Here is a 25,549-nt window from a genome sequence, read left to right as displayed (position 1 = left end):
GATGGGGGGTGCCACCCAGTCTGCCCCAGATCACGTTTGCCACCAGCAGCCAACCAGCCGGGCCCAAGTCCGCGGGCAGGACGCGATTGGGGGCGAGTGAGTTCGGCCCCGCGGCCCCCCGCCCGGGCCCCCCCGCCGGCCGAGGCCGTATATCCTGCCCTCCGCGGCCACCTACCCTCGCGCGGGCGGAGCGGCGGCCTCGCTGTAACGCAGGGGCGAGATGTAGCGGGCCGGGGGTCGCGGCTGGACGCTCGCCTTGGCCGGGGGTGCGGGGGGCACGCCGGGGGCCGAGGAGGAGTGCCGAGGAGGAGTGATGAGAAGAGGGGGAACCCTGCACCCCCCGAGACCACGGGTCCCTGCTGCCACTCGCCAGGCGCCCCCTTTCCTCCCGAGCGAGAGGCAGGTCAGTCCTGTTGGGTCTGGGGCGGTGGGTGGCGGAGGGCGGGAGCCCTGGCGCGCAGCACATTTGCTGAGTCCGAATGCGGGAGAGGCGGGGGGAGGCCACCCAGTTACTCCCCCCCCCCCCCCCCCCCCCCGCCCCGGGTCTGCAGATACTGAAACGGGTCTTTTTTGTTGCCTCCTCAGGGCATCCTGGTTCACTTTTGCTTCTTTCATCCCAGGGCCTTAGGCCCGTCCGAAGTCTCTTTGCTGGAAGGAGTGGGGTGAGGGACTGACTGGCTTCCCTTCCTGCGCGCCCCCCTTTGGGTTGAGGTGGCCTGCCAGGAAGACAGGAGGAGGGAGGGAGGGTCAAATTCTAGCAGTCGCTGCTGGCATAGGGGCAGTGCACTCTCTCCTGCCCCGAGATCTCTTTCTGGATCTCGAGGGAGGGTCTTTGAGAGAACCACAGGACTATGTTTAAGGAGACTGGAAAAGGGAATCTGGATGTATGACCTGAGCCTATAGAAAGAGAAAACACTTCCCATGGGTCAGTTACTGGAGTTTGAATCACCCTTTCCCAAACTGCAGTTGACTAATTGTGTTTGGAATACCTAAGTACTTGTTCATCCTACCTAGGGAAATTCTCTTTTAAGAAAACGTATTTTTTTTTTCCTTGTTAGAACTATTTTGGTGAAATGGGATAGAGTGCGATCAGGGCCTGGGGATTCCTTAAACAAGAGAAGTGGGGCCATTGCAGCTAGACGCTTGCATTTGGGAGCAAGTGTGTTTTGGCTTATGCTGCTTTGTATTTTGCTTTGTTTTGGTTTTACTTTTTTTTTTTTTTTTTAGTTGCTGCTTTTGTTTTTTGTTTTTGTTTTTTAGAATTCCACCATATCCAACACTCAGTAACCCTGGGGAACGGGGCGAACCTAGGAAACTGAAATGTGTGCATAATAACCAAAAGTTCTATCCTCTTCCCTTTCAAACTGAGATAACTCCCCTGTCCTATCTGACAAATCCACAGGGCCAAGAGCAGGGGGAGAGAAGTAGAGACAGAAGCCTGGATCCCAGTCAGCGCCTGAGCTTTTTGTAACACTGCTGACTCTCAAGGGCAGGAGTGGGTAGGCCTCTGGCTCTTGGCCTTGGTCTGGCAGCCCTGCCCCATTGCCCAGGGAGTCCTCCTAGTTTTGTTTTATTTCCCCCTCCCCCATGAGCTAGGGCATTTGGGGGTCTGGAGACTTTCACTTAATGATCAGATTCTCCCTGTTTATTTGCCTTGCACAGCTGTCTTGTGACTGTAAACAATCACTATCTACAGTGGAGTATCTTTGCTGTGTGGCGGGGAGCTTGTGACTGAATTTGTAACTGACCCCACTGGGAGACCACACTGAAATCATCCTGCGTTTTTAATGATCATTCAAGAAGGGGTCTCCCCAGGACATCCCTGTCCACACCTGGTCGCCAAGAAGACAATGTCAAGGTCTCCCAGGCTGGCCCTGTCTCGCTGCTGTGGACAACAGCAGTGATCCCTGCCAGGCAGTGGGCTGCCAGTTGGGAGGACCACAGGGCTAGTGCCTACTGGGCCTCCAGATGTCACAATGCAGGCATGGGTAGTTTTAGTGAAAAGGAGCAAGAGAAAAACAAACTCCTTATGCCTGTCTTGTGGGATAGTTGTCTTGGTTTGAGCTGTCCTTTGCCATGTCATAGCATTCTTTCTTGTCTCCTTCCTTCCCACATCAGGTGTTCCACACAGATTCTCGTAACTTGAAGGACCAGGGATTTAGGACAGGACAAGGTCTTCCCAGGAAGGAAGGAAATCTCTGGAGGAAAGTGGAAGGACAGCAGACACTGCCCTGGGACCAGCAGAGCCCGAGGAGCTGTGGGAGGCCAAAGGAGCCACAGCCCTAGGCCGGGGCTTACCTTCCAAAGGATTTGAACTCAAGCTACTTTTCATGAAAGAAGGGCCACCTCAGAGGGCACCCCAGACTTGGCTGGGCTCTTCTACTCTGGATGCCCCCTGCTCTGAGGAGCCTGCTGCTCACTCAGAACCAAAGAAGAGAAGAGGCCAAATAAGCTTCTTCCCCCAGCACAGTGTTGGCCGGCCAGAGTCAGGCATCTGGACCCCCGGTGGCTGGCTGCGGAGTCTGGTGGGGAGTTTCTTGCTTCCCTCCGGCTCGTAGCTTCAGTGCTTGATGGGGCTGCCTGTCGGTGGACCAGTTTTTGCAGCACCCGGTAGGAGCAGAGAGCCGTGGGAAGAGGTCCCGCGGCGCCCAAGCCTGGGCTCACCCCAAGACTAAGTTCTTTTCCCGACTTAGAGAGGGAGAGAGAAAGCAAAAAGAAACAAAAGAGAGAGAGAGAAAGGAAAGCTCCCCCTTCCCCTCCTCCCTTCCCGTCATGTCCTCTAAGCCAGAGCCGAAGGACGCCCACCAGCTCAACGGGACTGGCCCTGCTCCCTCACCCTGCTCTTCAGATGGCCCCGGGCGAGAGCCCTTGGCCGGGACCTCAGAGTTCCTGGGGCCTGATGGGGCCAGCGTGGAGGTGGTGGTGATTGAGTCCCGGGCCAACGCCAAGGGGGTCCGGGAGGAGGACGCCCTGCTGGAGAACGGGAGCCAGAGCAATGAGAGTGATGACGTCAGCACCGACCATGGCCCCGCACCGCCCTCTCCACTCAAGGAGACCTCCTTTTCCATCGGGCTGCAAGTGCTGTTCCCCTTCCTCCTGGCAGGCTTTGGGACTGTGGCTGCTGGCATGGTGCTGGACATCGTGCAGGTAGGACCTGGGTAGGGCGGCTCTTGACCTTGAGCCCGGGGCTACCTTTTCCTCCTGGGAAACGGACTCAAGGAGCGTTCTCTCCACCTCCCTGTGAGAAGCAGCTGCTGCTTCCTAGAACCGTTTCCCTTTGGATCACGTCCTCAAATTCTGCTTGGTCTAGTTACTTTCTACAGAAGCCTCGAGGAACCCCAGTAGCCCTGAGGAGGCGGTCAGGGCAGCACTGCTGAACAGAAGCAGAATTCCAGAGCTGAGGCTTGGAAGGGGAGAGCTGGAACAAGGTTGTTGCCTGCCATCCCTCCCGGGGCACTCCTCCTGAGCCCATGTCAGTAGGAGGGACGCTTAGATGGGACTCCTCTTTATGATTTCTTTTCCCTTCCCTTGGGGTTTCAAGGATGCCCACAGTAAAAAGCTCAGTTTCAAGCCTCCCCTCCATCCCCCTGCTGGGCAGGAATTTGTTTGGCTGCCAAGAGGGTCTCAAATTAAGTGGGAAGGTTCTTAAAGGCGTTTTGTGTTGCTTATCTGCCTGTAACCTTGGCACAGTCTCCTTGGGGCCTGGGGGTGGGCACATGCTATCTGATGCATGATTTGGGCCAGAAGTGGCATGGGGTGGGCAACCTGGTAAGACCCAGAAGTGCTAATTGTGTGGTGTAAATGGGGACAAAAGGCAACCAGGCCTGGGCAGAACTCTCTCTCCTCTCTGCTTCTTACCTGTCTTTCATGAACCTGCCCGGGGCAAAGAGGGCTCTTTGTGAGGCTCTTGAGTAGAGTTAAGGATGTGCTCACTTCGGCAGCACATATACTAAAATTGGGTAGAGTTAAGGATGGGAATTGGCAGGATCCAGAAGCTGAGAGTCTGGGACGTGCTATGTAGCAAGCATACTGTAGGTTTGGACTCACCCAGAACCTTCAGGTCCAAGAGATCATTCAAGTCTTGTTTCCAGGTAAAAGGTTTTGAAGTGCAGTAAGGCACGCTGAGTGGTTTTCCCCGAAGGCACTGGGTTTATCAAAGTTCATCATTAGCAGGTACCAAATTCCTACTGAGTGCTGAGCTCTGTCCTAGGTACTTGGGGGAAATACAAAGATGGGAAGAGATCAGGCCTTGGCCCTTGGGACCTCTCAGTTGGTCTCTAACCATGATATCTCCCAGAAGGACATGGAACTCAGCATCTCCTCCCCTGTGCCAAGCCAACCCTACAAATGATGCATGTGGTGATGCAGAGTCCTGTTGGTGGATGGATGTCTCCATGCCGGTGTCCGGGGAACTGAGTGTGTTGCTTGTAGCTGGTTCTGTCAATGGTGTCCACCTGGACCACTTTGACTTGAGCCCTTAGAAGCCTGTTGATAATGAGGATGGTGTTTACGTCCTGCCAAAGTGCCTCATACTGCCTTCCCTTCCCCCGGCCTACTGTCTTCAGGGTTGTTCTTCATGGTAGTTGGGAAGCCAATCTGCAGCTGGGAAGGCAGACTTTGAATTCCTCCCCAGTGGCTGTTTCACTTTCTAGGGCAGTGAGTGGCGGTAGTGGCCGGAAGAGAAATGAGACTGAAGTAGCAGTTTCTCCACCTCTTCCATCCCTTTACTGTGGCTTTGGTTCTCATTCTTAGGAGTGTTTAAGTTCTGGTTTGGTACTTACAAAGGGGTGTAGAACCAGGTTCCAGTTGTTCTGTTTTCTGGATAATAATAATGGGGTTGGGGAGCATTGGTTGGGCTCTTCTGTAGACCCATGAGGTAAGAACCATAATCTTCTCCATTTTGTAGATAGGAAACCTACAGCTTAGACGGATTAGGTAAATTGTCCATGGTCATCTTGACTCAGAGCCTTAACCTCTTGGCCTATACCATGCCCGTGGGTCGCCAGTTGGTTAAAGACTCAGGGAGGAGTCTGCTCTCCATCTTCCCTCAAAGAAAAGGGTGGATCAGAATCTGGAACAATTGGAGTTATATTCTAAAGTGAACAAGAACAAAGATTCTTAGCAGGCCCCAACCCCCACTCCATTCCCCTATACTCAGAGAATTCCAGAGCTGGAAAAGGCTTCTGAGTCTTGCCCCACCCTCATTGCACACCCATGAGCCTGAGACATCGGTAGGTACACTTGGAGCCTGCCCAACATGCCCACAGAGGGCCAGCAGTTGCCCTCGGTGTGGCACTTAGGCTCACCCCAGAGCTAGGGTCCATTTGATGTGAATGACAATGGTTTATTTGTCCTGGTCCTCCTCCCCCAGCCTTCCTGCCACAGCTGGGTTGAAGCAGGCCTTGCAGATGGCTACAGTGATATCAGGGCAGGAGGAGGATGCAGAAAGACCAGGACATAGGACCACAGGGAGAGTCTGATTCCACAGCCAGGGAAGCAAAGGTTGTTGGGTGAGGATGGCTGACAATCTCAGATTCAGGAAGAACAGGATGATTTCTAGGGATTCACACTTTCATCCCCCTTCATAAGGTGCAATGGCCTTCCTTGGGACACAGCCGGAGTGGCCTAAGACTAGGGCCATCTGGAGCAGATGGCTGTAGAGTGTCCCTAGCATCTCAGAGCAAATGAGCAGAAGTCCGAGTTGGTGCCAATGTCTCTTTGGTCCAGGGCTCCCCATCTTTCCCTACTACTGCAGAAGACTCAGTCTCTTTCTGGAAGGTCATTTTTGTTGCCTCTTATCTGCTCTCCCTCCCTGCTCCACCCCAGTCAACGTGCACAGCCAGCCTCTGCAGTGAGATAAGGGCCTGGTGTACTGACCAAAATTAGAAAAAGGATACATGGACTACCATCAGCTCCAACGTCCCACCATGTCAAAGTTCCTGTGACATCTAGGAAGGAAAGCAGGATTGGGCCCCACATTGGGACTCCAAGGGGTTGACTGTGGTTGGGTATGGATTTGCCACAGGTGCTCTGTGCCCTGCATCAGTGGTGTCCAAGTCTGGTCCTAGGCCATTGCAGGGCATCTCACTCCTCTTTGCTGTCAGCCTTTTTTTTTTTTTTTTAAGTTTTTAAAATTGTATTTATTTATTCATGAGAGACACAGAGAAAGAGGCAGAGACATAGGCAGAGGGAGAAGCAGGCTCCCTGTGAGGAGCCCGATGCAAGACTCGATCCCAGGACCCTGGGATCACGCCCTGAACCGAAGGCAGATACTCAACCACGGAGCCACTCAGGCACCCCTGCTGTCAACTTTTTGAGGGGTAGGGTTAGCAAGAGGTGGTGGAGCAATCTTCCCTGGAATTCCCAGCTGTGTTAAGATAAGCAGGACCCATAGGTCCTTATTTTAACTCACTACTACTTGCTGAGGATCTCAAGGAAAGGAGACCCCTTCCCCCAAATACCTCCTCCTCCTGCTCTCAGCTCTGCTGTGTATATGGAAGAGTCCACCACAATGAAAGTGGAGTGGAGGGCAAAGAAGCATTCCTCCCTGGCTGGCCTGCTCCCAGGGCTGCTGGCACTCCTGGGCAGGATGCTCAGATCCCATCTCCCTTGACCACCTCCTTTCTCACGCTTTGTGCAGCCCTGGATACCCAGGTACTGCCCTGAGGCCCTTGTCCTTGGACACCTGGGACACCTGCAGAGGGGGAAAGCCTCAGACAGGTGATCTGACTCAGTCCTCACCCTGAAAGATCAACTCCAGCCCAGCTTCTGGGGTCTTCCCACATCCTGGTGCTCAGGGGTTTTTTGTCTTCTTAATGTCTTGATTCCAGCTCTTCCTGGCTATGACTCTCCTCCCTGCTTCTACCCTCCTGGAAGGGAGGAGAGCTCAGAGCAGAACACTCGGAAGCAGGAAAGAGTGAGTATATGAGGCTGGAGAAGGTAAGGGACAGAAAAGGCAGAATGGAAAGACAAGGAAGAGGTAATGGTTGAGCCACTGAGGTACAAGATTTCGGGTGATCACTCTGAATCAGGATTATTTTGGAGTGTGGAGGGAGCAGTCTCACTTCTAACCCCCAGAGATCAGGGACCAATGAGTAGCCCCACTCCCTGGGAAGGACAGAGAAAGATAGGGAAGAGGCACTGCATGTCTGAAAAGCAATGCTGTCTGTAGATGCCCTCCCCCTGCCAAGTGGGGCAGCGCTTCCTGGAACATGGCCTTTTCTGTCCCCAGCAGAGCAGGAAGGCGTGGGTGAAGGCTTGGCTGACAGGTTTGACTTCAGGGGCAGGCACTCCCAGCCAGGATGAACAGGATGGGCCTGAACTAGGCCAGAGGAAGAAAAAGAGACACTCACTGCCTGCCCCTGCCACACTCTACCCGTTCAAGGACTTCCCGGCCCCCCAAGGTGGTTCCACAGCTGTGAGGCCACCCCCCACCCCTGCCCCTGCCTGAGCTGCCTCTTTGAGAAGGTTCTGTGGGTGAAGAAAGTATGTGTGTAGGAATTGGCTACTCTGACCCAAGTGCCAGCTCAGGGCTTTGCTAGGCTGGTGGTCAGGGGGTGTGAGATCCCAGGCTGGATTCTGTGTGGGCTGGGAAGACTTCTGCAGAGGGGCTGTTACCGTGGCTGCTCGTTTCCCTTGCCTGTCTCTCAGCTCATCACAACTGAAACCCCGTACCTTCTAGGTCCTTCTAACGTGTGTACTGGAAGGCGGAGTGCTTTGGAGTGCCAATAGGGGCAGCCAGAGGGGTTTAGCTGAGCTTCCTACATTTGTTTCTCGAATAATCACAAAGACAAACAATATCCCTTACAAACAATTTAGACAGTATTCCACGCATACACTTGAAGTATTTCTTGCCCGCCTTCTTTACCACCAGCACATACACGTCACGTACGCCGGGCAGGAGAGCCAAGCTCCGCAGAGAACTGGCAGCTTGGATGCTGGGAGGGGCGGGTGGTTTGGAGGGAGGAGGGGATATGAGGCTGGGCTCCCAGAGAAGCTCCGAGAGCCCCCCAGTCAGCCACCTCATGAGGGGAGGGGAGCAGAGGGGCCTTCTTCCCCTCTCCGGAGATGTTTGTCTAGGTTAGGTGAGAAAGGAGAGGCAGAACCGAGCGTGGCTGGCCCCCGGGGAGCTGGAACCCCAGGGGTAGTACCAGCCATGTCCAAGAGTAGCAGTGCCTGAGTTTGAGTTCCTCCAGGGTGGCTGGGGCTCACTGGGGCTGCCTTTTCTGGGGGGACCCCGTGAGTGAGAAGGGACTCAAGCATCCCTCCGGCATCTGCAAGGGGCTGGCTCTTCTTTGGGTACCTCAGAGCTCGGCAACTGTTGCTGGGGGAGAAGGAGCAGGGAGACAGGGTTCTTTCCCATCCTTAGTCTTAGAGAGGGGCTCCCCTAAAGAGAGTCCTAGGCCCTCCCCCTGTCTGGGGCCAGACCAGGAGCTAAGGTCAGGATGTGCTCTAGGCCTGGAGAGATATGCCCTCCCCTGAGATCCTGGCACTGACTTCTCCACACCACACATGCACAACCCCCCGCCACAAAGAACACTCTGACAAGAAAAGAGAAATCCAGGGGCGCCTCGGTGGCTCAGTCGGTTAAGTGTCTGCTTCGGCTCAGCTCATGATCCTGGGGTCCTGGGATGGGGCCCCCTGTTGGGCTCCCTGCTGAGTGGGGAGCTTGCTTCTACATCTTCTCCCACTTGTGCTGTCTCAGTTGCTATCTCTGTCTCTCTGAAATAAATAAAATTTTTTAGAAAGAAAAGAAAGTGAAAGAAAAGAAAAAAGAAAAAATCCTTATCTTATAGGCCTTCCTGGTATCCAGTCTCCCCGGGTCTCTGGCCCTAGCCCCAGCCCTCTCTGATACTTCTTGCTCATCTTTATTATTTTTTTTTATTGTGATTAAAAAAAAAACACACATAACAAAGTGTATCAACTTAACCATTTTTAAACATGCAGTTCAGTAGTTGTTAAGTATATTCACACTGTTGTGACACAGATCTCCAGAACTTTTCATCTTGCAAAACTGAAACCCTATAACCATGAAACACTTAATTCCCTTCCAGCTCCTGGCAACTGACCATTCTACTTTTTATTTCTATGAGTTTCACTACTTTGGATACCTTATATAAGTGGAATCCTACAGTATTTGTCTTCCTGTGGCTGGCTTGTTTCACTTTAGTGTAATGTCCTTCAGGCTTATGTATGTGGTAGCACATGTCGGAATGTCCTTCCTTTCGAAGGATAAGTAGTATTCCATGGTACGTTTATACCACTTGTACGTGTCCATTCATCTATCAGTGGACATCTCGGTTGCCTATACCTCTTGGCCATTGTGAATAATGCTGCTATGAACATGGTGAGCAAATATCTCTTCAAGACTCTGCTTTCACTTCTTTGGGATCTCTACCTAGCAGTGAGATTGCTGGATCATATGGCAGTTCTATTTTAATTTCTGGGGGCCCCTCTGTACTGTTTGCCATAGATGTTGCAGCATTCTCCATCCTCACCAACAGTGCCCAAGGATTTCCATTTCTCCACACCCTTGTTGACACTTGTTATTTTCTGGCGTTCTCTCATAGTCACCATCCCGATGGGTATAAGGTGATCTGTCTCATTGTGGGTTTGATTTGCAGCTGTGGGTGCTATCCTCCTTTGACTGTGGAGTGTCAATGCTGGAATGGCCTTCAAAGACCATCCGACTTGGCTTCTGAATCGTCCATTTTACAGTCAGGAGCTTGATGCCCTCATAGTGTGTCTGAGGTCCCCACACTGGTCCAGGTGGAGGAACATTGGGGAGGTAGCATGAGGCCCATCCCTGTGTAGAGACCTGAGGCTCCCAGGCCAGTGTCCTCACACCTGCAGCACTCTGCCTCCTGACCACGACACCCTCGTCACCCTACATACACCCGCCCGGCCGCCTGCCCCCTCCTTCCTCTATTCCTAAAACAAATGAAGAACAAAGAAAGAAGTCCATGTGGCAGTCAGCACCAGAGAGGGAGATGCAATCCCAAGCTTCTTTGCGAGTCTTCAGTTTCACTTGCAACTAAAGTAGCTTTCAAATAGCCAACCCTGGCTCCTTTGGATTTGCCCCTCAGCACTCACTAGCATGGTGCCCTCTGAAACTCCTTTTCCTCATTCACAGAATGGGGAAAAAAATATCCCCCATCTGAGTGGATTGTTGGACAAAATGAGAAAATATGTGTAGAGCACTTAACCTAGCACATGGTTGGCACTTACTAGCTCTTAGCTGAAGGAGCTGGTGGGAGAGCCAGGCCTGATATCCCAGGACTAGAACTCATGTCACCTGACTCCTAATCCAGTGCTCATCCTGCAGGACACTCACCTCTCCTAACCGAGAGCTTGGGGGAGAAATGTGGGGTGAGAGCTGGCAGAGGAGGCCTAGAAAGCCTCTTACAGGCCAGCACGCAGAGGTTTGGGGGGCCTGGTGTTAATTCAGAGCCTATTGAGGAGGAGAGTTGCTGTGGCTGAGGCCCAAAGCCCTTGGACACAGAAACCAAACAAACTCTAATCTCCTCAGCCCCAGCCCCATGGAGCCCAGCTCTCAACAGCTGAGACAACACCACCCAAGGTTGAGGCCACAGAGAAACTGGGCTGAAGGCAAAGAGGTTGGAGATTGCTATTTGAGGGGGGATCACAAAGGAGTTCTGGGGTGTAAGCCAGCCCCGGGTGGCGGCTGTGTGGGCCCTCACCTCCTGTCCCCTGGCTGCAGAAAGCAGGCAGAGGGAGTGGGGCCAGGCAGGGGGCTCCCTCTACGTCTCCCCATTTCTGGGTGGCAGAAAGGGGGAGCTTTGCTATTGGAGCACCATGGTCTTGGTTTGGGTCCAGGGTTCTTGGAGAAAAGGCGGCTTGTATGCTCATGCCCTGCTGATTCCATTTCCTCCTCAAGCCCCTGATCCCAGACTATCTGTTCAATGTGATGCCAGCCATTTGGGGCACTGAAATTCCTGGGTTCTGTTTTCACCTTGTAGCACTGGGAAGTCTTCCAGAAGGTGACAGAGGTCTTCATCCTGGTGCCTGCACTGCTGGGGCTTAAGGGGAACCTGGAAATGACCCTGGCATCGAGGCTGTCCACTGCAGTGAGTGTCCTGGCAGGGAAGCACGGGGTACACAGAAGCCTTGGGGCAGCACAGAACCAGACTGGGAGATCATTCTGGGCCTTTCCCAAGTGCCCAGGCCTGGAGTGTGGGGCTGGGTTGGGAAGGTGGAGGGAGATCCCAGGCTGGGTGTCCTGCTCCTGGGCAGGGGCTCCCTGCCTAGAGTGGTTCCCAGGCTCGGTTTCTGGATGTCCCGGCCGTTCCTGGACTCTTGCCTCACCCCCCGCTCTGCAACCCGCCTCGTGACTGTTTGTGCAGCTTTGACAGGCGAGCATCACGCTGGTCCCTCCACCTGCACAGATGGGGGCCTCCTCTGATCTCCAGCCCTACTCTGCAGCTGGGCAGGAGCAGAGCCAGGCCTTCCCAGCCCCCCATCCATCCCATTCCCTCATGGCAGCTTGCTCTTCATTAAGGGAATAGACAGAGAGAGGGCTGCTTATCACTCCCCCTTCCCACAGCCATGATGGTCGAGAGACTGAATCAGATACAGGGGCCTGGGGTGGGAAGTGGGAAGCAATAAAACTTGGGAGGCCAGGGGAGCCGGGTGGCAGGGATGTCCCACGTGGCTGCAAGTCTAGAGAAGGCAACAGAGAGAGTGGCAGCCTGTCCAGCCCACCCCAGCTTGCCCTCGCACCACCTCGCTTCTCCCCACACCGTCTTGCAGGCCCAGTCCCGCACCAGCAGCTGACCTTCCCTGCCCTAGAATGGCAAGCTGGCTTCCCAGTCAGGGACCAGGTCATTCTGACCCATGCGGGAATGGGCTTCCCAGATGAGCAGTGCACAGGGTGGAATCTGCCTCTGCTCGCAGCTGTCCTGAGAGGAGGAGGAGGAGAGGGGCCTGCCCTGGGAGCCCTCTCCGCGCCCACCAGCTGGAGGAGCTCGGGCTCCTTAGCTCCTTCCTTCTCCTGGCCTCCTCGATGCCACTTCACTTTCCCTGGTGGTTATGTCCCAGTCCAGACCTCCTGGTCCAGGCAGGGTCCTAACAGCCTTCTCCAGCCCGGAGCTTCAGGCCCTTGCTTGTCCTCCTTCTCTCAGGCCAACATTGGGCACATGGACACGCCCAAGGAGCTCTGGCGGATGATCACCGGGAACATGGCCCTCATCCAGGTAAGAAAGCAGAGACCAGAGAGGGTGGGCTAAGCTTCCCTCTTCGTCAGGAACCTTAAAGACTGAGTACAGCGCCAGCCGGCTTGCCTTGCAAGTGAGGCGCCAGCGTCCTGCCGAGCTGGCTTCTCCCGCAGCAGCTCTAGGAGGTAACCAAGTTTCCCAGGAAAGCAGCCAAGAAGGGGAGGGCCCCAGAAGGCCCCATGTCAGTTCTCGGCTCGCAGGGGTCCACTGGGCTCGAGTTCCCACAAATCAGACTCAGGAGTGCTGGAGTGTCTTTGTCCACTGTTGTTCCATCTCCGTGTGAGGTTCCGCAGGTTCCAGACTGGGAGTCTTCCCCCTTGAGGCCCAGGCCTTGTCTCCTGACTGAAGGCTCGGGCTCTGCTGATTTTCACCCCAATCCCCAGAGGAACACTCATTCAGCCAGTACCACGTCCTGGGCTCCTGCGGGGTGCACTGCCCAGTACTAGTGTCTGGTGTGAAACTAAATAAAGACGTCATTCCAGCACGGGAGGCCCACACAGTTCAGCCCAGCCTGCCTCCTGGGACTGCTAAGAGCCAGGAAGAGAGCTGGCTGAGTGCTCAGCAACCTGCACTAGGGAACCCTCTGCCGCCGAGGCTCTCTGAGTTACCACTTCCACTGCAGGTGCAAGCCACGGTCGTGGGCTTCCTGGCATCCATCGCAGCCGTCGTCTTCGGCTGGATCCCTGACGGCCACTTCAGTATCCCGCACGCCTTCCTGCTCTGTGCCAGCAGCGTGGCCACGGCTTTCATTGCCTCCCTGGTCCTGGGTAAAGAAGGAAGGGAGGGGCAACGGAGTAGGGAGGGCCACCCTAGGGGGTGTCAGCTGTGCCTGGCACCTTCAGTCTCTCCTTTTGTTTGTTGATACCCCTTTATCACTTCTCACCCTGCCCGGCCCCTCCCCTTCCTCCCCAGGTATGATCATGATTGGAGTCATCATTGGCTCGAGAAAGATTGGAATCAACCCGGACAATGTAGCCACGCCCATTGCCGCCAGCCTGGGTGACCTCATCACCTTGGCACTGCTCTCAGGCATCAGCTGGGGACTCTACCTGGAGCGGGGTAAGACTGAGGCCACCGAGGGTGTGACCAGGGTGGACTCCTGGATGGGATTAGGAAAGATGGCAGTGGGTTTGCAAATGTGTAAGGATTTCCTCGATGTCCTCAACTATCTGGTTGGAGCAGTTTGGTTCTAACACCCCACCCCCTCTCCCCCACCCCCGAGCTTCAAGACGTGAGGCTGAGGGGCAGGTAGCAGGGGCACCGGGGAAAGTATCTGAGAAATACATTCCTGCCTGGTCCTACAGACTCCCACTTGCCTTAGAGGAGTCAAGGTGAAAGGGTGACAGAGAGGAGCTGAAGCCTGGAATCTGCTCGCAACAGGGAGAAGGGGGAGGGGAGAAAGTGATTTCTGGGGATCAGAGCAAGGAACGTGGAGGTTGGCCTCTGCCCCTACTAAGCCCAGTGCCTGGGGAGCTCGCAGGTGGGTTTCCTCATCTACACAATGGACAAGGCTGGCCCCACCTCTCTCCCGGGCTTACAGCGAGGATCAATGAGGTTATGTATTTACAGGCACCTAGTGTGGCGTTCCTGTGGATCTGCCGGCATGTTGGCGGGCCGAGCCGGGGGAGGCCTGAGCAGGGAGCCGCAGTGCTTACCTCCCTCTGATCTCTGCCTCTCTCAGATGACTGGCAATACATCTATCCCCTGGTGTGTGCCTTCTTCGTGGCCCTGCTGCCTGTCTGGGTGGTGCTGGCCCGACGGAGCCCAGCCACAAGGGAGGTGTTGTACTCAGGCTGGGAGCCTGTCATCATTGCCATGGCCATCAGCAGGTAGGCTCGGGTCCTTGCTACACACTCTCCCTCACGCCCCTCCCTGCCACAGACTCCCCATGTAGCCCCAGGGAGAGGAAATGTGGTACAGACCCTAGAAATGCCTTCAAGAGTGTTGGCTCCATGTCCTTCTGTTACATGTGATAGAAGCCATCCGAAATGGGTCTCACTGAAAAGCAGAATGTGCCGGCTTAGATAGTTAAAAAGGCAAAGCTGGATTCAGGGACACAGATGATCCATCCCATCAGGGCTCTGGCATTCTGTATGTCTCGGCTCTGCTTTTCCCCATGATGGCCCGCGGCTCCGGGTGTATACTTATTTCCCTTACTCTTACTGACTGTGGTGAGAAGAAGTCTCTCCGCAATTCCACAAAGTCCCACTCCAGAGTTTCACTGGCTCTTAGCCAGTCACAAGGCTGTGCCTGCATCACTGTGGCCTCGGGGAGGCAATGCTGTGATTGGATGGGGCTGGGGCCTAGCCATCACCGGTGCATTGTTGCCCGAACCATAGTGACTGAATTTGAGATAGGCAGTTCCTGAGGAGGAGCCGGTGCTGTTACCACAAAGGGAAGTCAATTCAGTCCTCATGGGGTGCTCACCCTGTGCTCCTCAAACCAGCCTGCAGGGGCAGGTACAGGAGGCAGGGACCAGCATCTTGCTCTGGGGACACCGTGCCAAATCTGAATGTTATAAGCAACAGCTGGTCTGGAATAGGAGGCCAGGACAAGGAGTCAAGGGACCCTCCCCTCCCCACCCTAGGAACACTTTGCTTCCCTTCTTCCCCACGGCCAGATGGGCCCGTCATCCCTGGAACCGAGTCACAACCCTTTAGTGATCTTTGTGTCACTTTGTTTTTGTCTGTGTAGTGTGGGAGGCCTCATCCTGGACAAGACGGTCTCAGACCCCAACTTTGCAGGGATGGCTGTCTTCACACCTGTGATTAATGGTGAGGTCTTGGCATCAGCTGCCGGGGAAGGGGAAGAGGACAGGAGAAGAGGTTATGGGGGCCTTTGTATCAGTCAGGATTCCGGCAGCAAGAGTACCCAGCTCAGGTAGTTCAAGACTTTACCCAGGGAGCTGCTCACGGAGTGGGCAATAGAGGAAGGATCCAGAAATTAGCAACAACCGGAAGCCACTGTCCTCAAAGGTCAGGGGGCAAGAAAGTAACGTTATAGGAGCCTAGAGAGAACACTCCTCTGCCCCCAACAGGGGTAAGAAAAAAAATACCTGAGCGCCCTCTCTGACTGTGTACTAGCACCTCCTGATGAACAAACCCGATTAAAAGCAGCCAGCAAGGGAGCCTGGGTGATGCAGTCTGTAAGTCAGCCTCTCTGAGCTCAAAGAAAGGCTGAGAAGAGCAGGGAATAGGTCAGGGAGGGAGTGCAGAGAGGGCAAACAACTACAAGCACGGTTCCTAGAAGTACCAGAGTCCAGAGCCCAACCTGATACTTGAACTTGCTTCCTGGAACCAGCACAGGAGCAGGGGGTGCCCAGGTCTGCTCAGGGCTGCGGAGAGGGGCTGGGCAAGGCCAGGTCTTGTCACCTCGGCTGTGTGGGATGGCAGGTGGCCTGAGTCCGTGCTGCTTCCTGCATTCTCAGCACCCTAGGGGCACGTGGGACTGCCACGTCTCAGTACGGGGGAGGATGGAAGCAACCTGGAAGACTCTGGAAGGGGGGGGGGTGTTTGTCTTCCTTCTTAGAGTCTCGCTCTTCTCTTGGGGACTGGCAAACGTGTCATGCCCTCCCCACTCCTCACTCCCTTCACGTCAGAGCACTTATGTCTCTCTACAGGTGTTGGGGGCAATCTGGTGGCAGTGCAGGCCAGCCGCATCTCCACCTTCCTGCACATGAATGGGATGCCAGGCGAGAACTCTGAGCAAGCCCCTCGCCGCTGCCCCAGTCCTTGTACTACCTTCTTCAGTCCCGGTAATGGCAGAGTCCCAGCCTCCCAGTCCATTCCAGGCCTGGAGGGAGGGGGCCAACCATTAGTGAACTTCCCTTAAAAAACAGCTGGGACCCAGATAGGCAGCATCGCCCTCTCTGCTGGGTACCAGCAGTCTGGAGAGCAGATCCCAGGCAGGAAGACTATCCTTCCTGGAGACGCCATGGGAGCTGGGGATCTTGGGGTGCTGAGGTACAGACTGTCCGCTGCCTGCTGTTCTGAAGTGCAGGGTGGCACCTCCTGCCCGAAAGGCCTTCTGGGGCCAGGGCTCCTCCTCCTCACTCCTCACCCTCTCTCTCTCCTGGTACCAGATGTGAATTCTCGCTCGGCCCGAGTCCTCTTCCTTCTTGTGGTTCCAGGACACCTGGTGTTCCTCTACACCATCAGCTGTATGCAGGGCGGGCACACCACTCTCACGCTCATCTTCATCATCTTCTACATGACAGCTGCACTGCTCCAGGTACAGACTGGCAGGAGTGTGGGGAGGACCTGCCACCCACTCCACCACCTCTTCCTCTGTGACTAGGTGGCCAGTAAACACCGGACAGGGGCTCAGGAGAACACAGGCCGTAGTTCCAGCAAAGTCACTGACACACCGTGTGACTTTGCCCCAGTTGCTCTATTTCGCTGAGCCTCAGTGACACATTTACAAATTGAGAGGAAAGGACCCAAAGTGTTGGTTTTTAGTCAGGAGGTGTAGGGTGCTGAGCATGTGGGCCTGGGGTGCCACCCCCACTGGCCTTGCCACAGAACTCCACTTGGCTGTTTTGCATGCTGGGCTTCCTTAGAAGATGTCTTTTAAATGAAGGGTTTCACAGCTTGAAAAAGTGTCAAAACCACCCCACTAGATAATCTGTAGGATCCTATCCAGCCTTGCCATTCTGTAATATGATACACTCTCTCCCTTGTACCATTATCCCATTTTTTTCCCACTTCTTATTTTGAAATAATGATATATTCACAAGAAGTTACAAAAAATATATACAAAGAAATGCCATGTACTCTTCACCCAGTTTCTCCCAGTGGTAACATCTCACATAAGTCAGTACGGTGACAAAACCAGGAAATCACCATTAGAACAATCCACAGGGCTTGCCCTGATTGCACACACACCCATGTGTTTGCATGTATGTTTTGTTCTCTGCAGTTGTCACATGTGTAGATCCGTCTGTCCACCACCATAGTCAAGATATGGAACTGTTCCACCATCATGAAAACCCCCACTTATGCTCTCCCCTTGGAGCCACACTTACCCTATGATACATTTTCAATTTCTCTAGACTTGACTTTTGGTGGTAAGAACAGTCCCATAGTTTAAAACTTTTTAAAGGTTGACAAAGTGAAAGCTCCTCTTTCCTGCCTCCTTTCTGCCACCCAGCCGCCTCTTCCTGGCCATCCATGTGGTCCGTTTCTTGTATATCCTTCAAGCTTATTCTATATTTATACAAGAAAACATATAATTTTTCTTTCCTTCCTTTTTTTTAAGATTTTATTTATTCATGAGACACAGAGAGAAAGGCAGAGACACAGGCAGAGGGAGAAGCAGGCTCCCTACAGGGAGCCTGATGCGGGACTCGAGCCCAGGACCCTGGATCACACTGAGCTAAATGCAGAGGCTAACCACTGAGCCACCCAGGCATCCCTCTTTTTTTTTTTACACGCATGAAGTGTACTCTACACACTGTCCACACCCTGTTTTTTCACCTAAGAGTTTATCTTAGAGATCACTCCACATCAATACATAAAGAGAAGAGCACCCTGATTTTCTTATGGCTGCATTCTTCTATCCTGTAGATATATATAATTTCATTTAACCAGTCCCCTACTGGTAACCACTTGTCCCCCAAGCCCCTCCCCACAAATCTTAAAGGTTGTGTGTTGGGACATCTTAGCCAAGGCCAGACTAAGAATCAGCCAGCCATATGCTCTTTGCCCTGCAGCCACACTCCCCTGCAAGTTGGAGTGAAGTGCATTTGGTGGGAAAGCAGGGCGGGGATGCCAAGGGTCTGTGGCTGGGGCATAGCCCTTGGCCTCTGCAGAGGAGGAGAAACTTTGGCTTCACTACCCATTACAGACACGCTGGGTGTACTCTTGCCTCTGCAGTCTTCTCTAGGCCTGGGGAGGGCCAGAGCAGGACACTTGGTCCCCTGGGGAGATCCTTCCTCATCCCTTTGCCCCCTCCTCTCAGCCATGTGTCCCTGGAATGAGGCTGGAATGAGGGCACAGCTGCTGTCAGGCCCTTCCTGAAGCATGTCCTAAAGTCCTGCTGGCCACGCTCTTTATTCAGGACTCTTCTGCAGCTGCTGGGAAGGGCACAGCGTTATGGGGGCTGGACCTCACGCAGGGCCAGGGGCAGGCCACGGGACCATGAGACAGCTGTGTGCAAAGCAGGGGCAGCATGAAAGATGCTAGAACCATAACCTCTGGCTGCCTTGAAGACAGGAGAGTAAACAAGTTCGCTTAAAATTAGGTCTCAGTTCTGGCTTCAGGATCCCCCATGCATCTGCTTTTCCTGCATCTGAGCCCCTCAGAGCGGAATTTACATACCACAGTTTTTGCAAAGTACAGTTAAGAGTAAAACCTCCCTCCCAAATGACTGTGTTGGAGATTTACCGGTAGAAAGCATTTCATTCTCGTGCAGATGCAGTCATTTAGGGAGCCCAGATGTCAGGAATGGTGCTGAGGGTGGAGAAGATGCAAGCCTGCCTACCCCACTCTTCCCTGGTATTCCAGATCAGGTGCTTTGCCAACTTCAAAGTGTATGTGAATCTTGTGAAAACGCAGATTCTGTTTGAGATCAAGAGCCAGACCTGAGATCCTGCATTTCTAACCGGCTTCCAGCTGCTGTTGATACCACTGGTCCTGGGCCCACTAGCAAAGGTCTAATCGAGATCATTCTCCATCTGTAGAAATAGAGGGAAGCAAGGGCACAGATAAATCAAAGCAGCAGATAAATCCAAAATGTCTTTTGAATTGAGATGCACTCTCTGCTTTATATTTAGCTGACTTACCTGTAATTCTGTCTTGCTAGAGCTGTTAAACTAGGCTTGCATTGTTTGAGCCCACAACAGGAGAATAGAAAGGGTCAGGAGGAAGCTAGCTTGGGATAATCGACTGTTACTTGGACAGCTGTGGGGACAGCAGCCTCACACACTGTCCTTGTCCCGCTCTGCTCCGAGGAGAAATCCCTATGTGAAAAGCAAGCTCCAGTCCCCAGCCCCCTGCCAGGCTCCTGGGGAGGCCCACGTAGCAGGTGCTGGGGTGACCCAAGAATAGGATGACCCAGAATCAGAGGCAAGAGGGCTGAGTTTCTGCAATAAGTAGGATTTAGATTAGGAAGTCCTTCTTTGGTCAATTTGGGAGCAGAATGTAATGTTGATGGCGGAGGTCCTGGGGAGTGATGCAGATCGTCTGCTCCAGGCATGTGATTGCGCAGCAGAGGAGCATAAAGGGGATGCTGGGGTGGGAAGATAACTGTCCCAGCGTATGGACTGTGGCTAGCTGAGCCACGTGATGCAATGAATGTCTTCTATTGTGTGGCCTCTGGCTCCCCCTGGAGAGGGGATGGTTACAGGCCGGGCCCTTGTGTCTTCCCCAGGTGCTAATTCTCCTGTACATCGCAGACTGGATGGTGCACTGGATGTGGGGCCGGGGCCTGGACCCGGACAACTTCTCCATCCCGTACTTGACAGCTCTGGGGGACCTGCTTGGCACTGGGCTCCTAGCACTCAGCTTCCACGTCCTCTGGCTCATTGGGGACCGAGACACGGATGTTGGGGACTAGCCTGGTCATTCAACCTTTCCCACCCACCCCCACCCCCCCCCCCCCGCCCCCTGCACTTTCTGTTTGAATTGTTTCTTTTGTTCCCCTTCCTACACCCCACTCCACACCCCCACCTCTTTCTAGGACTTCACTTTGATACCAAATTCTCATTATTTTCAATGGGAATTTTTTTATACATTGAGCCAAGTTTGTACAGCAAAAATTCAGACAGGACAGATGGACTGAGATAAGCCGTGCAAGTAGATTTTTGAGACAATCACCAAGTGCAATTTCATGGTGGGTGCCTCCAGGTGAGGTGGATGGGGGCAGGGGTTTCCATCTGGGATCTGGGGACGTTTGGTTTAGCTTTAGCAAACTCGGTCATGGCCCTAATGAGAAACTTTTTGTGAATGGGCTCTGGTGTTTGGGGTTTGTTTTTATTTCTTCTCTTTTTCTTTTCTTTTTGATTGAACAGAGAGATAAATATCATTACCCCCACCCCACCCCGCAAAATACACATTTTTCTAAAAATGGACCAACTTCAAAGCACTGGTAAGGAGATAGCTGCTCCTGGCCCCATGTAATCCTAGCCCTATCCTCAGCCCTCCATCCCAAAAAGAGTGAGGTGGACTAACTGTTCAAATTGTATACACACTCCTTACCCAGCTGCCTGATAAGCACCACCAACCCCTCCCTTTGATCTTTTTCTAATTGATTGTCACATCTGAGAAGAAATGAGCAGTAGCCTGGTCTCTCTGTTGACCCATGTCCACCAATAGATTTACCAAGATCTATATCCTCTTTGGGACCAGAGGACAAACTGTTTATCTCTGTTTAGTCTTCATGTCTAATTGTCTCTCAATACTGTCTTTCCCAGAGCTTGCCAGGTTGGGTTCTGAGGTTAGGGACAGAGAGTGAGCACGTGGAGGATCGTTGGGAGGTGGAGGGCAATCAGGTGTGTTTCATTGCTAACGAGGACCTTTCATGTGGTCACTTTAGACTCTGGCACTTCCTGAAATCACTCCTGCTGTCATGCTATGGAGGTCAGTTTTCCTCTCTCTTGGCTTCTGCCCTCATCCATCATTGACTTGTTCACCCATTCAGCAAATACACAGCCTCCCCAAGAGGAGCTCTTGTGCAGGCATGGTCTGAAGCATTCACTGAGCAGTAGTGATTGGGTGCCTACCGTGTGTTAGGTACAAAGCCAGTGGTCAGGGAAGCAGCTCTAAGCTCACCTCATTCCCCACATACAAAGGCCTTGTGCCCCTTCAATCTGCTAGAAGTGTTTGCATCCGTGTCCTCAAGCCAGGCTCTGCCTCTCAGTCTCCCCTCTGTGCAGTGCCGATCCCAGCGAGAGCCCCCAGCCCCATTGCTCAACCAGCAGCTCATTTCCTGGAACTACCCATCCTCACCTTTTCTTCCCTCCAACTCTCCTCCCCAGACACTCAAGAGAGGATTCAGACCCAGCAGGCTGGACACCACCAGCTGCTGCTACTCGTCTCTGCCTAGTACAAGATTCAGGGAACACTGGAGCCTCTGCATCTGCCCCACCCACTGCTCTGACCAGATCAGAAGTCTGTCCACACTTGCATGTGTGCAAATCTGAGCATTCGGATGCGGGTTTTTTTCCAGCCTCTCCAGCCACAGTCTCCCCATAAACCCTCCTCTTTGTAGCCGCAGGCTAGGCAGTGACCTGAAACCATGCCTCATCCCAAGAACTTGGCCTGTAGCTCCAGAGGCTATCTTTGCTTTCCCTCCATTTCCACCCATACCACCTTCTGGAATCTTCAGATTGGAAGGAATCGTAGAGGTTATCTGGTTGGGCTGCGTCTGGCAGAGCTCGTTAACACCAGCCCCGGCTTGTTTCTGCTCTTCCCTTGGGCCCTCTTTCAGCTTGCCTGCCACCTCCAGACACATTTGCACACACATTCTTCTTGTACAGGCACCAAAACCAAGGCCTCTGCCCTGGAGGCTGTGCCCCTGTGTTCTGTCGCCCCTGCCCCAGTCACCTCTTCCTCACCCCTGGAGTTCAGCCAGGCCACCCTGGAGACTCTGGAGCCTCCTTTGCTGAAAAAGCAGGAAAAGGTGGGCGTGCCCCAAGCCCCGAGTATGTGAGCAGAGGGAGGACCACGGGGTGGAGAGGAAAAGAAAATGAAGTGGACTTTCGTGGAAGATTCATTTCTTTTCCCCTGATTGCACAAACTGCATGTACTTTTGGCCTGGCTGCAAGGAGCAACATTGGTTTACTCTTGTATCCTTAAAAAGTTACAGAACTGTGTCTTAAGAGAATTATTTATAGTTACTATAACTGAATTGACAAATGTCAACGTAACTGATAAATTATATTTGGTAAAATAAAGAGGACGTTTATTTAGGTGGTTGCTGGTTCCTGTGTGTCTCACCCGAAAGAAAGCAGTTTGGTGGTTCTGTTTCCCCTCCTTACTCAGATGTGCAAAGGGGCCAGAGCATGACCAGAAATGAAACAGCTCTTAGATACAGAGATGTGTGATTAAACACCATACACCGCACACACACACACACGCACACACATCAGTCATTTACCAAGAAACAGTGAGTGGTGCTCTGGGACACATTTCAGAAGCCACTGCGGTATCCTTCCACACAGAGCTGGCCTCAGGGTACCATGCTAAGGGGCACAAGCATCTGTGGTTCCCTGCAGAGGCTGACAATCTGGTTGGGTGAAAATTATAACCACTCTGATTTGTCAGGTACTTACCACACGCCTCCACTGTGCTCAACCCTGTAAGCCCTTAGAAATTCATAATGGACTACAAAAGGTTTGGAGTCAGACCAGACTGGGTCCAGATCCCAGGACTTCCGCTTGCCCCTTGTGTGATGTGAGGAAATCCGGTACCCTCTCTGTGCCTCTTCCCTTATCTGTACCTCTTCCCTACGATTGCTAGGAGACTTCAGTGACATAATGCACATAAAGCACCGCGCAATGTGCCTAGCACCCACTAAACCACCAAACACCAGTCAATATTTAAAGGGTGGGGGATCGGTCAATGACAAGGGAATATCAATATGGTGACCCTAGGGGTACATGGAGGGTAGCTATGGGAGCTGGCAGATGGAAAAGATATCTAACCCAGTCTTGACAGTCAGGAAGTCTGGGAGGAAGCCAAAGGGAATAGGATTTAGCAGAAAGTGGGAAGAGAAAGAGGCATCCTGCAGAAGGAACAATATGCTAAGGCAGGGAAGCGAGCCTAGAGCTTAGGAGAACCACAGATAGTTCCAAGTGGCTGGAGTCTGGAAGGCAGAGGGTGCTAACGTGGCCTTCTGAGACACACACAGACACACGTTCATGACAAAGCAGTGTTTCTGAGGTGGCAGATGGGGGACAGCAGAGCCCTCATGTCTGACTCCAAAGCCTCTGCTGGGAACCCCTACCCACCCGGGGCCCCTTTTCCCCGCAGGATGCATGATGGCCTAACAGAGCATATACTAAGTGCTGAGCATTAGTCATCTCAGTTGCTTTTTTTCCCTCAGGTTTATGGAGATATAATTGACAAACTTGTAAAATATTTAAAATAGAACATGATGATTTGATATATGTATATGTTGTGAAAGGATCCCCCCCATGAGCATATCCATCACTTCACATATTTACCCTTTTTTTTTTTGAGAGAACATTTACGAAATCAGTGTTTTATAACAGGCCTGTGCTCTCAGACTAACTCTTCAAAGACCAATATGTTAATAAGGTTATTAAGGATTAACAGAAAGAGGATAATCACTTGTTAATTATTATTTGTATAATGTTTTAATGCACAGTATCTTATACTATACAGTATACTTTTAAATAATGGCCTCATTTGTAACTTAAATATCATTTCTAATAACTGCAAAATCGATGTTATCACATTTTACAAGAGAGAAACTGAGTCTCAGAGGAGTTAGGTGTCTTGCCCAAGGTCACATATTCACACCCAGGTTTCTCTCAGCCCAGTGCCTTTTCTCTAGGCCTGGAGCCAGGTGAAACATCTGGCCAAGGTGCCCTATATAGAGAACACAAAAGCATTGCTGAAATGATCAGAAATATGGTGCCCGTTATCTCAATTTTGCCCATGAGACACTTTACTGTACAATGTTAATTGTCTACTGAAATAGATAATATCTTCCAGTGGACATTTAAAAACATGCCTCCCAGGCGCCAGTCTAGCCCTGATGGTATCTTTGCAACATAATTACAGGCAACACCACCAACCCTGAGATCTGCCAGCACCAGCAGACAGTCTCCTGAAATCAGCTCTCCTTCAGCTAAAATCCAGAAACTGAATAATGGACAGTATACTGCTGTTTACTGCACTATACTGTATTTTATTACATTATCTAGCTACAAAATCTTTTAATGTGGCTCCCAAGAAATGAATACCTCAGGAAATTAAAAATGAACATACAAATTGAAAGAAAACAGAAATTGCAGAAAAGTGAGAACAGTTTGGCCACCCAGAAAAGATTTTTTAAACATAATTTAAAAGACTTTATGGCAATATTCATGTTTAGTTAAGTGTGGGTGACTAATGCTGCCTGGCTATTGGTGATTGTTTTTAAAGTTAAAATAATTCCAAATAAGTTTAAATGTTATGTCATATTTGGTGCATGGCAAAAATTTCATATTTTGAATATTATAGAAATGATTTTCTCTTAGCCCCTATCAAAGGAATGTTGAACAAGTAGATAGAGAACATGGCTTTAAGGGAGCTCCAGACTGTGGTCAGCCTGGAACAACCACATGTTTTTCTGTCCTTGACTCTGCCATGGACTGTCACATGTGAGAGTTTCAAGTACATTACCTAAGTTGTTGACTACCTCAAAAATTATTCAGAAGTGAAGTGTTTGGTTTTTAGGAGTTAGAAATCTGGAAAGAAGCAAAATAAGTCCGTCAGAGAAAGACAAGTATCACATGATTTCACTTATATGTGGAATTTAAGAAACAAAACAGAGAAACTTAGGGGAAGGGAAGGAAAAATAAAATAAGATAAAAACAGAGAGGGAGGGATGCCTGGGTGGCTCAGCGGTTTAGTGCCTGCCTTCGGCCCAGAGCAGGATCCCGGAGTCCCAGGATCAAGTCACACATCAGGCTCCCTGCATGGAGCCTGCTTCTCCCTCTGCCTGTCTCTGCCTCTCTCTCTCTCTCTCTCTCTCTCTCTCTCTCTCTCTCTGACTCTCATGAATAAATAAATAAAATCTTAAAAAAAAAAAAAAAAAAAAAAACAGAGAGGGAGGCAAACCGTAAGAGACTTTTAACGAGAGAGAACAAACTGAGGGTGGCTGTTGGGGAGGTGAGCGGGTGGAAATTGGCTAAATGGGTGATGGGCATTAAGGAGGGCACTTGTTGGGATGAGCACGAGGTATTGCATGTAAGTGATGAATCACTAAATTCTACTCCTGAAACCAATGCTACACTATATGTTATCTCAAATTTAAATCTTAAAAAAATTACAAAATCAAGAAAAAGAAAGAAAGAAATCTGTGAAAGAGAAACTAAACCTTCAAGGGAATGAATGACATGGGGTACACCCAGGTGGCTCAGTCAGTAAGTGTCTGTCTTTGGTTCAGGTCATGATCCTGGAGTCCTGGGATCCAGCCCTGCATCCAGCTCCTGGCTCCCTCTGTTGCTCCCCCCTATTGCTCACTCGCTCTATCTTTCAAATAAATAAATAAATAAATAAATAAATAAATAAATAAATAAATAAATAAAATCTTTTAAAAAAGCATAAATGACCTGTCAAATATTAAATATTTACTAAGATCTCTTG

General features: G+C 51.9%; 1 protein-coding gene across 2 annotated transcripts; it reads left to right on the top strand.

Annotated features, from left to right (window-relative positions):
- Positions 1-22,140, top strand: SLC41A1 (solute carrier family 41 member 1). 2 transcript variants are annotated; one of them, XR_012001775.1, is made up of 12 exons: positions 28-403; positions 2,119-3,147; positions 10,980-11,087; positions 12,141-12,212; positions 12,856-13,000; positions 13,146-13,292; positions 13,915-14,062; positions 14,928-15,007; positions 15,853-15,987; positions 16,315-16,463; positions 19,602-20,809; positions 21,208-22,140. XR_012001775.1 is itself a non-coding variant. In XM_025991380.2 (11 exons), the coding sequence occupies exons 2-11, from the start codon at positions 2,773-2,775 to the stop codon at positions 19,785-19,787; spliced, it is 1,545 nt and encodes a 514-aa protein (XP_025847165.1). In that variant the 5' UTR covers positions 1-403; positions 2,119-2,772; the 3' UTR covers positions 19,788-22,140. The 2 variants fall into 2 exon arrangements, 1 of the variants encoding a protein (XP_025847165.1); XM_025991380.2 differs by having other exon boundaries at positions 1-403; positions 19,602-22,140.
- The last annotated feature ends 3,409 nt before the right edge of the window (positions 22,141-25,549 follow it).

This window comes from Vulpes vulpes, chromosome 5 (assembly GCF_048418805.1).
Source record: "Vulpes vulpes isolate BD-2025 chromosome 5, VulVul3, whole genome shotgun sequence".
NCBI lineage: Eukaryota > Metazoa > Chordata > Mammalia > Carnivora > Canidae > Vulpes > Vulpes vulpes.
Note: the sequence above shows the minus strand (reverse complement) of the source record. Positions and strands in the feature narration are given on the sequence as shown.